Genomic DNA, 12,444 nt, shown 5'->3' with positions numbered 1-12,444 from the left:
AGAAAGAAAGAAAGAAAGAAAGAAAGAAAGAAAGAAAGAAAGAAAGAAAGAAAGAAAGAAAGGAAAAGATGCCATTAGAGAATTAGAGAAGGGAATACTCTCAGTAAGGGATAAGGAAATTACAGCTTACCCCTTCCCCACCAGTCTCATTAGTAGATCACAGTGAATTTAAGAATAATAAAAAAGGAAGCTGCAGGATTACTTGATTCATGCCTCTTTTTGTTTGCTTAAGCAAAATATGAGAAAGGAAATGCTAAAATTTTGAGGTACCTTGCATTCGTTGAGCCTACCATCGGTGATGACAGATGCTAATGAGTCATAGCCAGCAAGCTGCAGCCACCCAAAATAGAAGCTCCGTTGTTGATATTTTCCAGAAAATTTCACCTTAGCCCTGCTAACTGTAGTCTAAAGGGTTTCCTGCTTTGGTTTTAAAGGAATTATATTTTATTTGGCTCCAACCTGGGTTGGATGCAACTGAGTGCCTCTCCTTCATAAATCACCCCCAGCCTGCGGATCACTGGAACCCGCCCAGGAAAAGAGCATTATTTCTCCTGCTCTTCGCTCATTTTGCAGCAAGATCACTTGTCAATCACAGCAAGCTGAGTCTGTTTGCCTCTGCTTTTCAGCTGGATTTCTGGCAGTGAAGAAAACAAACAGAAAACAGATGTCCACTACAGGTCCTTGGATGGTGAAGGGAATTTTAACTGGAGATTTGTTTTCCCGTTTGACTACCTCCCTGCTGAGCAGCTCTGTATCGTCGCTAAAAAAGTGAGCTCTGAAAGATGCCAGTGGGGTGTGGGTGTTATGGGTCTGCCCTTGACTCAGAAACTCGGAGAAGATTGGGGCTGCTCAGGATGTGGGAGGTCACAGAGTCCAGGGCCTGCTTGGTATACATGGGGTATCTGAGACCCACAGAGGGGTAGATACTTGTCTAAGGTCACATAGCTGTGACAGGGATTTGTATATTCAGACTATAAAGAATGCAGCTTCTTTCTCCTAACCTCTTGGTGGCAAAGTAAAAGATAAGGAGTTGAAGAAAGGGTCTTATATCACTATATGCATATTTTTTAATGGAATGAGTAGGCGGACTACTTTCCACCTTAGGAAGAACCAAGAACAGGTTAAATATTAAAGGTGAGGGGTCCCTTTTGCCTTCCTGTCAAGCCTCAGTGTCTGTGTTCACTCCATCAGAAACACTTCAGGGAGGATTCAGAGCCCTCACGGACTTAATTAGTAAGACTTTCAGTTATAGAGCTCAATTCAACTGGCTTAGACCAAAAAGAGTGATTTATTGGCTCCCATTCCTAATAAGCCCAACATTGGCTCATTTTAGGAACATCTGGATCCCATGTTGAGACAATATCTTTAGAAGTTGGCCCCAGGTCCAGTGTCCTCTGTGCTCTGTCCTCCATGGACCTCACATTCAGGCAGGCTCTTCCTTAGGGGAGACAACATGACAGCTACAGCCCCAGGTCTCTACCTATCTTCCAGAAAACCTTAATAGAAACAGAGGGGAGCCATAATGGCACCAGCCAGCATCCTAGAACTGGGTCTCACTGAACCTGGTCCTACCCTCTGCTGGCCCTACCAACTCCTAATGGTATAGTGAGCATTTTGCCTGTGCCAGATGGACTGGAAGCTCAGAAGCTCAACCGGATACCAAATTGTGTCTACTTACTGATGGTGAGGCAGACAGGATGGGGGCAGGAAAATCTGGGGTCAGGTGAGCTCCAAGGGACAGTCAGTTTTCCTTTTTACCCACATCTAAGGCTAGCCCTCTCCTACCCTCAATGGTACTTGGACTGTGACCCCATATAGGACAGCCAGTCAGGAATATATGGCAGGAGCAGGGTGGGCTTCCCAGCCCCTCAGAGCCAGACCCCAGAGCACTGAAACTGAGAACCTTCCTGGCATATGACAGATGAGGAACAACCTTACCACCCTGTTTCAAATTCTTCACACGTCAGGAGAGCTCCTTGTCTGCCCAGGCCAGAGGAACTTAGGTGGAACTGGCTATGGGAGTATTATTCTTGATTGGTAATGTCTGGGCCAAGGCAGGGATTAGAGGTGGGGACTTGGTCCTCTGTATACCTAGCTTCAATGTGAAAGAGCTGAGGTCTTAGGTAACCACAAGCATGTAAAAGCCTGTGGTATTTTTCAAAAGCTAAAAATGTTAGGACATTTTGGACTGGAGAGATGGCTCAACGGTTAAGAACACTGGTTGTGGGGCTGGAGAGATGGCTCAGTGGTTAAGAGCACTGACTGCTCTTGCAGAGGACCCAGGTTCGATTCCCAGCACCCACATGGTGGCTACAAACCATCCTTAACTCCAGTTCCAGGGGAATCCAAAGCCCTTTTCTGACCTCCGTGGCACTGCACAACATGGGTGCACTCACATACATACAGGCAATACGCTCATACACATAAAAAATAAAATAAAGCCGGGCGTGGTGGCGCACGCCTTTAATCCCAGCACTCGGGAAGCAGAGGCATGCAGATCTCTGTGAGTCTGAGGTCAACCTGTTCTCCATGGTGAATCCAGGACAGCTGGGGCTACAGGGAGACCCTGTCTCAAAAAGACCAAAAATAAATAAATAAATAAATAAATAAATAAATACCCATATGGTGGCTAACAGCCATCTATAACTCCAGTTCCAGGGGATCCAACGGCGTCTTCTGATCTCCATGAACATTACATGACATGGGTACACTTACTTACATGTAGGCAGTATACTCATACACATAAACTAAAAATAATAAATAATTTTTTTAAATATTAGGGCATTTTAAATGTGTACTAAAAATAAAAGTGGAATCTGAGCCCCAGACTAAACCCACTGCATGTAAAATGGAAGATCAATCAAACACTGGAGATGGGGTAAAAGATTATTCAACATGGTAACACTACAGTGATGACACTGGGCTAGCTTAGAACACCTAGATTTAGGAGGACAACCCAAATAAGCCACAGTGTTCAGGAGAAAGGTCAATCTCTCTTCACTCTCCAAGGGAAGCAGCAGGAAGTCACACTGATAGAAACATGGTAGGAAATGTACTGTTTGGGAACAGTCTGGGGCATCCTTTGTATCACCCAGATGGTGGCCTTGAGACTTCTTGGGGAACCTAATGACCTTCCATATACATGGCGTGGGGGCCAAAGGGCAGGCTTTCTGGTGTGGTGCAGAGGTGGAGGCTTTTACCTTGCTGCTCTGGCCAGGGCCAACAGTGAGGGACTCAGAGTCCACTGGCAGGGACATCGTCCATCCATGTCTCTTTTCCTTTTAGGAGCATTTTTGGAGTATTGACCAAACAGAATTTCGAGTCCCACCTCGACTGATCATTCAGATATGGGACAATGACAAGTTTTCTCTGGATGACTACTTGGGTATGGCTCACCTTTCACTCATTTCCTTTGCACTTGGAGTTAGTGAAATCAATTACAACTTGGAAGCAGTTAAATTTCTAATATTTACTAGTGATGCCTGGATGTCCTCTGAGCAAGGTAGCTAATTTCTCATGGGCCCCGTCCACTCTCGAGACTCTCCTTAATTTGGGTGCATGTAAAGCTACAAAGGAAAGTTTGTGAGAAGGCAAGGAAATGGCTATGAGCTGATTCATACCAGCTCCTGTCACTATAAAACCTCAAATCCTGGGCCTGGGGATGTAGCTCAGCTAGTAGAGTGCTTCCCTAGCATGCATGAAGCCCAGGGTTTAATCATCAGCACTGTATAAACTAGAAATGGTAACACATGTCTGTAACCCCAGCACTTGAGAGATGGAGGCACAAGGCTCAGGGGTTCAGGGTCATCCTTGATTATATAGTAAATAGAGGCCAGCCTGGACAGAGGAAGATTGCCACTGTTCTGCCTCGACTTTCAAGCAACTCATACTCATTCATTTATTCTCTTTCTCTCTCTCTCTCTCTCTCTCTCTCTCTCTTTCTCTCTCTCTAGATACCTTGGAGCCATCTTCACCAACCCCCTCTTCACTCTCATTAAGATCTCCTAAGCACCTCCCATTCCCACCCCTCACTCTTTGCCCTAGGCTAACCCTAGGCACACCCTCTCTTGGCTTGCTCTCCCTTCTACTTTTTAAATCCGGATCTTCCTTGAAGTTCTCTTGTCTCTTCTGCTGCCCTCTCTACCCCAGTGATGTCACCTCAGTTGAAGTTCAACTTTCATTTTTCACCAAATTATAGCTCCTAAACCAGGAAAAGCAAGTTGGCTTCTCAAAGTACTTCACATGGAGTTATAAGAAACTATCCAGTAGTCAGTTCCCAATTCAACCTTGCACCTTCTGTTCAGCTGGCACCTCAAATTACTATGACTGAAGTCAAATTCGGTACTTCTCTAACTTCGTGTCTGCCCCCATGAACTTCTGTCACTGTACATCCCCTTGCATTCCCCGGCTGCTCTGATAAAAGTGTCCATAGTCCTCTAGAGTCCTCTGTGGTTCCTCTCCTCCTCAAGTACCCAGTCCTTGCTGTGCAACCTGCTTTGTCACACACACGTCTTCTTTCTTCAAGCTCTGCCACTTACCAGTTTAGACTTCATTTCTCATGGTCAACTATTGCAGTAGCTCCAGGCTAGTCTCCTTGCTGACATCTTGCACCCAGGGGACCCACATGACAGAGGAAATCTCACCAAAGCTGTGTCTCATCCCTTCACCCCTCACATCATCCAACACTGTTCTTTTTGCTTCATGAGAGTGGAGCGAACAAGGAGTATATAAGCATGCTAGCTTATAAAGCATATGGATAGAAAATCCCAGAGTAATAGAGGACTTACCTTTAGAATTTAAATGTAGCAGTAACAACAAATAAAGGAAATGTATTTCGATCACCAAAAGGAGAGACAAGATAAAGCAGATATAGGCTCAAAAGAAGCTGAGATAACATTGGTTTGTAGGTGCAGTGACAGCATCTGCTGCAAGCCGCCTGTTGTCTCCCTCCTCACCAGACTCCTATCTATTAGTCCAGAGACTTGATCCCACACCACAGACACCATTTTCTTAACAAAAGCTTTCACAGAAGTAATCAAGTCCCAATGACAATTCTCACTTACTATGACAGGGATACTAAAGTTAGTGTTCCCCATTACATAACAGAAAGTATGCCACTCCAGACACCTGATCCTGGCAGGGATTCTCGGTTCCTGGTGAGGATTTTCACTTGAATTATGTTCCTTTTAAGCTCCTGTTTCTGGGGTCACTCCAGAAGAGAACTGAACCTGATTGTTCCAAGGAGTGTCCCATGCTCAAGCATCTTTTGTCTTTCCCCAAAGGAAGTGACCTCTCTGTTCAGAGTAGCTCAGAGCCACAGTGATTTCAAATACAAAGGCCCTGAGTTCAGTGGAAGTTCTGTGAATGGATGTTTAATTGCTTTAGATTTATAGAGGAACTCTGTTTATGCTCATGTCTTTGAGAAAAAAGCATGGAGTCCGCTGTGAGATGCTAAGCAGTGGACAGCTATGCCTTCTGCCATCTCCCATCCTATCTGGAAAGAATTTAAACACTAAATGATCCCTCCTGCTAACTCACCCATCACCTGTTCAAAATCACTGTCTGTTTCTCCTGGACAAGAACATTCTGTTCATCCAAGAACAATGGCTGATCCACTTGAAGCTCATCTGGACTGTGTGTCCTTTGCTTGGCTAGGTTTCCTGGAACTTGATTTGCATCACACGATCATCCCAGCCAAGTCATCAGAGAAATGCAATTTGGACATGATTCCGGACCTCGAAGCCATGGACCCTCTTAAAGCTAAGACTGCCTCGCTCTTTGAACAGAAGTCCATGAAAGGATGGTGGCCATGCTATGCAGACAAAGATGGCTCCCGTGTGATGGCTGTATGAGTATTTCCTAGTTGGGGATTGTTTATGTTTCTTATCAATAAGTTACTCCAGAGAAGATTAGAGGGCACAGAAGACAGAAGAAAATGTGAGCTTGTGTTTGGAGTTACGGGGAGGAAACAGATTGGAATGGTCAGAAAAGTAGGAACCCAAATGATTGCATTGTATTTCCTTAGGATGTTCCTTCACAGGGAGGTTATTTTATACTAAGCATTCAAAGTAGAAAAATGGGGCTGGATGTGGTAGCACATGCCTTTAATCCCAGTGCTCGGGAGGCAGAGGCAGGTCTCTGTGAGTTTGAAGCCAGCCTGGTCCACATAGCAAATTCCAGGCCAGCCAGGGCCACATAGTGAGACCCTGTCTCAAAATAAAACAAAACAAAAACAAACAAAATAGAAAAGGCAACAACAAAAAAAGAGAAAAAGGATGGGGTACTGAATCAAAAAGTTATGATTTACAAGTATCTTAGAGAATTCAAGATACATTTTGGTAAAAAACATTAGTGCTTTCCCCAAAGGCAGTGCAGGTCACTAACACTACCTGATACAGTATTGGTCATTACTAGCTAACATTTGTGAACCAGGTAACATGCTAACTGTCTTACAGTCCTAATCTCATTTCTAAAATAGCTTATCAATACATATTAGTTGCATATTAGTGGAGTTCAGTGTGAGAGTTCCATACATGCATGTAGTCTGCGCTGATCCAGTTCAACCTCCCATTTCTACTCTCCTCACCACACGTCCTTCCTTATCTTTAGGTTGACTTTTTTTTAAAGCTTTCACAAATGAGAACACATGCAGCACGTGTCTTTCTATGTCTGGTGAATTCATGTCCAGAAGCTTCCAGTCCTTCACTCCTCTACCGTAGCCCCAGGAAACCATTGATCTGCTTTCAGTCACCATAGATTAGTTTTTAAGTTATATTTTTGAATTCTACTGCAGCTCTGGGAGACAGATATGATCTTCATTTTATAGATTCAAAAAACACACTTAGAGAGACAGAGTTACCCTGCAGAGTCAGGCATCGGTCCCACCAGGCTTGTAAGCAGACGTGCCACATAAATGAACATGGGTGTCAGGGTCTCCAGAGTTGTTGGGGACTGAAGAGGATTTTCTAGATCCTAGAAGTCTGTTGCAGCCTTAACTAAGACTAGCTATAAAAGTTGGAATGTTTTAGACCTCAATATCCTGGCCTACACATAAAGGCAATACCTCTCTGGGACTGCTGTATTACCCATCCAGAAGATCTCCCTGTGCTGGCGCATTACGCAGAACCTGCCAGCAGGGAGGCGGCCGTCATTCATTCCAGTGACTAACGCATCTCAGACACATTGAGTTCCTCCTAAGTACAAGCACCATGGCATGCAATAGGGCTGCAGTATAAGCAAAAAAAGATGCAGCTCCTCTCTTGAAGTCTACAGAAATGTTAGCTATTGGTCTTAGCAGTACAGAGAGTAGCCTGAATCCATGCACAGTTACAGAGGAAGGCAAGTGAGGAGGCAGGAGGATTGATGTGGGAATGCTGTGACCACAGGGACGCTGAGCAGCGAAATCAGGAGGAGGGAAGCAATTTGTCCTCGCGGTTTCCCACATGGAGTCTGTTTAGAAACACATGGGAGAGGAAATGTGAAGAAATCTCTTGAGGAAAATTTGAGGCAATCTAAGGATTGTTTTACAAGAATAAAAATCGTTGCTTGGGGAATACTCCTTGGGTTGAAGTAAAAATATTTGTGAAACGTGATGTCATGTGTTTAACCTGTTCTGCTTTACTGAAGGGGAAAGTCGAGATGACACTGGAGGTCCTCAACGAGAGGGAGGCTGACGAGAGGCCAGCCGGGAAGGGGCGGAGTGAACCTAACATGAACCCCAAGCTTGACCTACCCAAGTGAGAGGCCTTCTTTGTTCTCCACATTGTCTGGTCCCCAAACACCTGCAGTCCAAAAAGCCCCCTTTCCAATTGACTTAATGGGCTGGATTAGCGGTTGGCTTTCTAATGTTATACTCAACAGTGGACTGTGGGGGATGGAGAGGTAGGAGCTGTGAGCTCCTTTTCACTATTCCTATTCCCCATGAAATCACAGTTCAGTGTCTTAAGTGTCTTTGGGAGCTGATATCGGGACCTGAACTATTCCCAACCAACTATGGAAGCTAAAAAGATAGATCCACCAAAAATTAAGAGTGATCACTGGAGACTGGGAAGGTGGTGGACAGAGTAGAAAGGGGAGGCTGAATTTGATAGTTGACTTGGATCTTTTCCCAAATTTCTCCATTCGTCATTCCTTGAACTCTTATGCTCTTAGGGAGACTGCTGATCCCTTCTGAGTCAAATAGGTAATTCCATTTTTGCATTGCAGCCGACCAGAAACGTCCTTCCTCTGGTTCACGAACCCATGCAAGACCATGCGTTTCATCGTGTGGCGCCGGTTTAAGTGGGTGATCATCGGCCTGCTTCTGCTGCTCATCCTGCTGCTGTTCGTGGCTGTGCTCCTGTACTCTCTGCCGGTAGGAAACCTAGGACTCTGCTTCTGCACTTTTGTGTCTGTACTTTGTTGCTAATTCTGTACCCACATAGCCACGATGGTAACATGACCCCTTCTGCTTTGAGAAAGTTTAACATACTGTCCAGTGGCAAAAACTACGTTCTTGGGTTTTCACAACTTACAGGCAGTTTTTATGGCCTGGAAAAAAAAAAAAAAAAACAGCATTGGCCTTGGAATTCTGAGAAAGAGTTCCCAAACCTCCATCATTATTTGTCTGGACTCTGGGCAGTGTTTTCACACATTCACAATTTCTTTGTGTGTTGGGGGGGCATATGTATACACATGTATGTATGTGCAGGTGCACTTGGCCATGCATGCATGTATGGAGGCCAAAGTCAACATCTGGTGCCTTCTACCATTCTTGACCTCATTTTTGAGACAAGAGTCTCTTACTGAACCTGGAGCTCACTGTTTCTGCTAGACTGTCTGGCCAGCAAGCCCCTGAGATCCACCTGTCTCTACCCTCCATGCACTGGAGTCACATGCCCAGCTTTTATGTGGCTGCTGGGGATCTGAACTTGGGTCCTTATGCTTGTACAGCAAGCCACTAAGTCATCTCCCCACCCCCTTCCTCCATCCTTTCTTATTCCAAACCATCCTGCACCCAAACTCCTTGTCCAGACACCAGGGGGTCCCCAAGTTTGGCTCATTACAGATCTCCACAAACCCTACACTTCACCCAAACTAGGTAGTTGACCATCCCAAACAGTTACTGCTCTTACTTATCTGGGTGCCTTTGCTGACATTTTGTTGGTCAAAAATCTTTTATTTATTTATTATTTTAGATGTATGAGTGTTTTGCCTGCATGTAAGTACACTATGTCCTGCAATATCTATGGAGGTCAGAAGAGGCCATTGGATCCCCTGGAACTAGAGTCAAGGATGGTTGTTAGCTGCTACATGGGTGCTGGGAAGTAAACTGGGGTCCTTTGAAAGAGCAGACAGTGCTCTTAACCACTGAGCCATCTCTCTAGCCCCATGTTTGTCAAAATCTTATTCTCTATAACCCATATCACATATGGGCTTAAATTCCCTTCAGTCACCTTAGTTATGAACAAGACAATGGGAGATTTGACCATGTGCTTAGACACAGCACCTTCATTCTGTCATTCATGGAATTCATGGAGCGTCTCATTAGAATATAGAGAGAAGCAAAAATAGTCTGGGAAAAAGCAGCATAAAGTAAGTCCATACTGGCAGTGTAGGAGGGATAGACTTAGAGATATCAATGATTACTGTGAGAGCTAAGGACGTTTTCGTTGGGGAGGCACCTAAATACAGTTTGGCCAGTGGAGAAGTGATCATCTGGACAGAGGAAACTGTGAGCAGAGGCAAGGTGCATGGTACTGGAGGCTGCAGCAGGCATCTCAAGGCTCTTGCTCCAACTCACTTTCATCATCATAGAGATCATTCTGGTTTGGGTGGCATAGCTTTACAGCCATAGTAGCAACTGTACATCTCCATTTCCCCCAGTATAAAATTTTCAATATTAATTCTGATTATATGCATAGTAGTTTATAATTAGAGATTGCACTGTCTTGATCACTTAAGAAAACACTCCATAAATAATTATTTCTTCTTCATGATTTTAGTTCTATTGATGTGGCCCAGTGGCTCTTAATTTGAGGGAACAGTATTACCCAGTGGATCTTTGCCACTGTGTGGAGACACTCTGAAGGTATCTTGTGGGATCTAGGGATACTCAATAAGTAAAGGCCGGGGATGGCTTTATAATGCTCAGCAGTATACAGGACACTGACCAACAAGAGAAGATCATTTGTCCAAAATAGCTGTATGAGAAGCCCTCACACATATTCATGTGTATACACATTGCTTCTCTTTCCTTTGCAGAACTATTTGTCAATGAAGATCGTGAGGCCAAATGCGTGATGAAAGCAAAGCCTTCAGTCATTCAGCAATGAAAGATCCCACCTCATATGTTCCAGTGTGATCTATTTGAGTCTGAGACTACAGCAGGTGGTGTGAAACAATACTTCACCAAGGCCCATCAGTTCCCAGAGGGTCTAAATCACAGAAAGTCACACAACAGGCAACATTTTTATCCTATCTTTTGAAGAATTAAAAGCTTTATTTTCTAAAGTTTTAACCATGTTTTTCAAAGTATTTTTAAGGTGGCTGGTTCCATTCAAATCACCTTTTCACATGTTCTCCATTGTATGAATTAAGTTTTGGAAATTACTGAAATGGAATTTGAAGCTTTCTGTATCTTAATGTCATATATTTCTTATTTGTAATCAAGAGAAAAGACCATGCATTATGAAAGGTCAAATAGAGTAATTCCTATTTATGTCTGCAACCATTTTATATGGATAAACATCATGAGACTCTCTTCAACCTTTGTGATGGATGCAAATAAAAACATTTCAATTTTTACACATAGATGTTCATTATACATTTTGACCAAGTTGAGACGGAGGCAGTTTGTATCCCTCTGATCCAATGGGCACAATCCTCAGCATTCCACTTGACCATAAGCCCTTTGTAAGTATGCTGCCAGATTTGGGCCAATGGGTCTGATAATAAAGCTAACACTGGGGCTGGAGAGATGGCTCAGCAGTTAAGAACACTGGCTGTTCTTGCAGAAGACCCGGGTTCAAATCCCAGCACCCACATGGCAGCTAACCACTGTCCATAACTGCAGTTCCAGGGGATCCAACAGCCTCTTCTGTCCTCCTGAGCATTGCACAACATGGGTGCACTTACCTACATGCAGGCAATATATGCATACAAAAAAATAAAAATAATAAATAAAATATTAAAAAAATAATAAAGCTAACACTGATCAATGGTATAATAATAGTGAGTAACTCTATTTTAAGTGCTTTGTGTGTGTTACTCATGGAATCTGCCAAGTTCCTTATAGAATTAGATAAGCATCATTATTAGCCCCATTTTAAAGTTGAAGAAATTGAAGGAGAAAGAAGTTAAGCAGCTTTTCCAAGGTCACACAACCAACACGTGATAGAGCTGAATTTTAAACCCAGGGGCTACAGGTGTGCCACCATGCCTCACTTATGTGATGCTTCATAGACACCAGGGAAGCACTTTACCAACTGAGGCACATCCCCAGCTCTCTTTAAGATTTTTTAACCCGGGGCTGGAGAGATGGCTCAGCAGTTAAGAACACTGACTGTCCTTGCAGAAAACCCACTCTTCTGTCCTTCGTGGGCATTGCACGATGTGAGTGCACTTACCTACATGCAGATAATACATTCATACACATAAAAATAATAAATAAAATATTTAAAAAAAAGAAAAGATTTCTTAACCCAATAGCACACCACCAAGGGGAGGCCTGTCAAGTTAAACATAAAGCCAAGAAGGTCAAGTGATGAAAACACAGGAGCAATACAATGTGACTCCATGCCAGTACTGAAGATAGCACATCTAGTAGAACAAGTGAAAACATTGTTTTGTTACTATGTACAAGAGGCAGTGGCAAAATTTCAAACAGTCTATTCAAACAGCCTCAGATTGAGAGGTGTAAGAAAATGGTACAATAATTCTTACGCAAAGGTGACTGTTGGGCCCACCCTGAGGTAGTCCATGGTCTTGATGTTCTAGTTCCCTCCAGTGTCCTGCCAAATTCCCAGCACTCTGTGTATGTTCCATCATGACAAACACAGAGACAGCCCTGTCTGAATCAGCATGCTCCTCGGCCCTGTGCCCTCAGAACCCTCCCCCAGTGAGGCTGCACATGTCAACCACCCATGTGGAGGGCCACCCCTCACCTTCACTGGCAGATCGCCTGCCCACCCTGAAGTTCCATTCACACATCACATTCTCCGTGGCACCTCTTTGGCCTCAAAGTGATTCTTCAATCTCAGAGAATGATTAGTACAACCTTCTAGAGAAATATAGACAATAAAAGATTTAAAATGCATGTGCCCTTTGACTCAGTAAATTCCGTGCCTTAGAATTAACTCCAAGGAAATAGTCAAAGAAGTGGTGTAAAGTTCACACACAAAATCCATGTGACAGTGTGCTTACTAATGGCACCAACTGTAAACTACTTAAGTATTCATATGCAAG

At 43.8% G+C, this 12,444-nt stretch overlaps 1 protein-coding gene across 3 annotated transcripts in view; it reads left to right on the top strand.

Moving 5' to 3' along the window:
* The window catches only part of Myof (myoferlin), a 189,434-nt gene extending 178,649 nt beyond the window's left edge, over nt 1-10,785 (top strand). For all 3 annotated transcript variants that reach the window (XM_029554351.1, XM_029554350.1, XM_008849629.3), the window contains 6 exons: nt 627-768; nt 3,286-3,385; nt 5,656-5,846; nt 7,627-7,736; nt 8,206-8,353; nt 10,243-10,785. In XM_029554351.1, coding sequence (XP_029410211.1) covers nt 627-768; nt 3,286-3,385; nt 5,656-5,846; nt 7,627-7,736; nt 8,206-8,353; nt 10,243-10,281 — 730 coding nt within the window. In that variant the 3' untranslated portion in view covers nt 10,282-10,785. The remainder of the gene's footprint in view (nt 1-626; nt 769-3,285; nt 3,386-5,655; nt 5,847-7,626; nt 7,737-8,205; nt 8,354-10,242) is intronic.
* Nucleotides 10,786-12,444: the final 1,659 nt, after the last annotated feature.

The sequence above is a fragment of the Nannospalax galili genome, unplaced genomic scaffold, assembly GCF_000622305.1.
Source record: "Nannospalax galili isolate Female #2095 unplaced genomic scaffold, S.galili_v1.0 scaffold384, whole genome shotgun sequence".
Classification (NCBI taxonomy): Eukaryota; Metazoa; Chordata; class Mammalia; order Rodentia; family Spalacidae; genus Nannospalax; species Nannospalax galili.
Note: the sequence above shows the minus strand (reverse complement) of the source record. Positions and strands in the feature narration are given on the sequence as shown.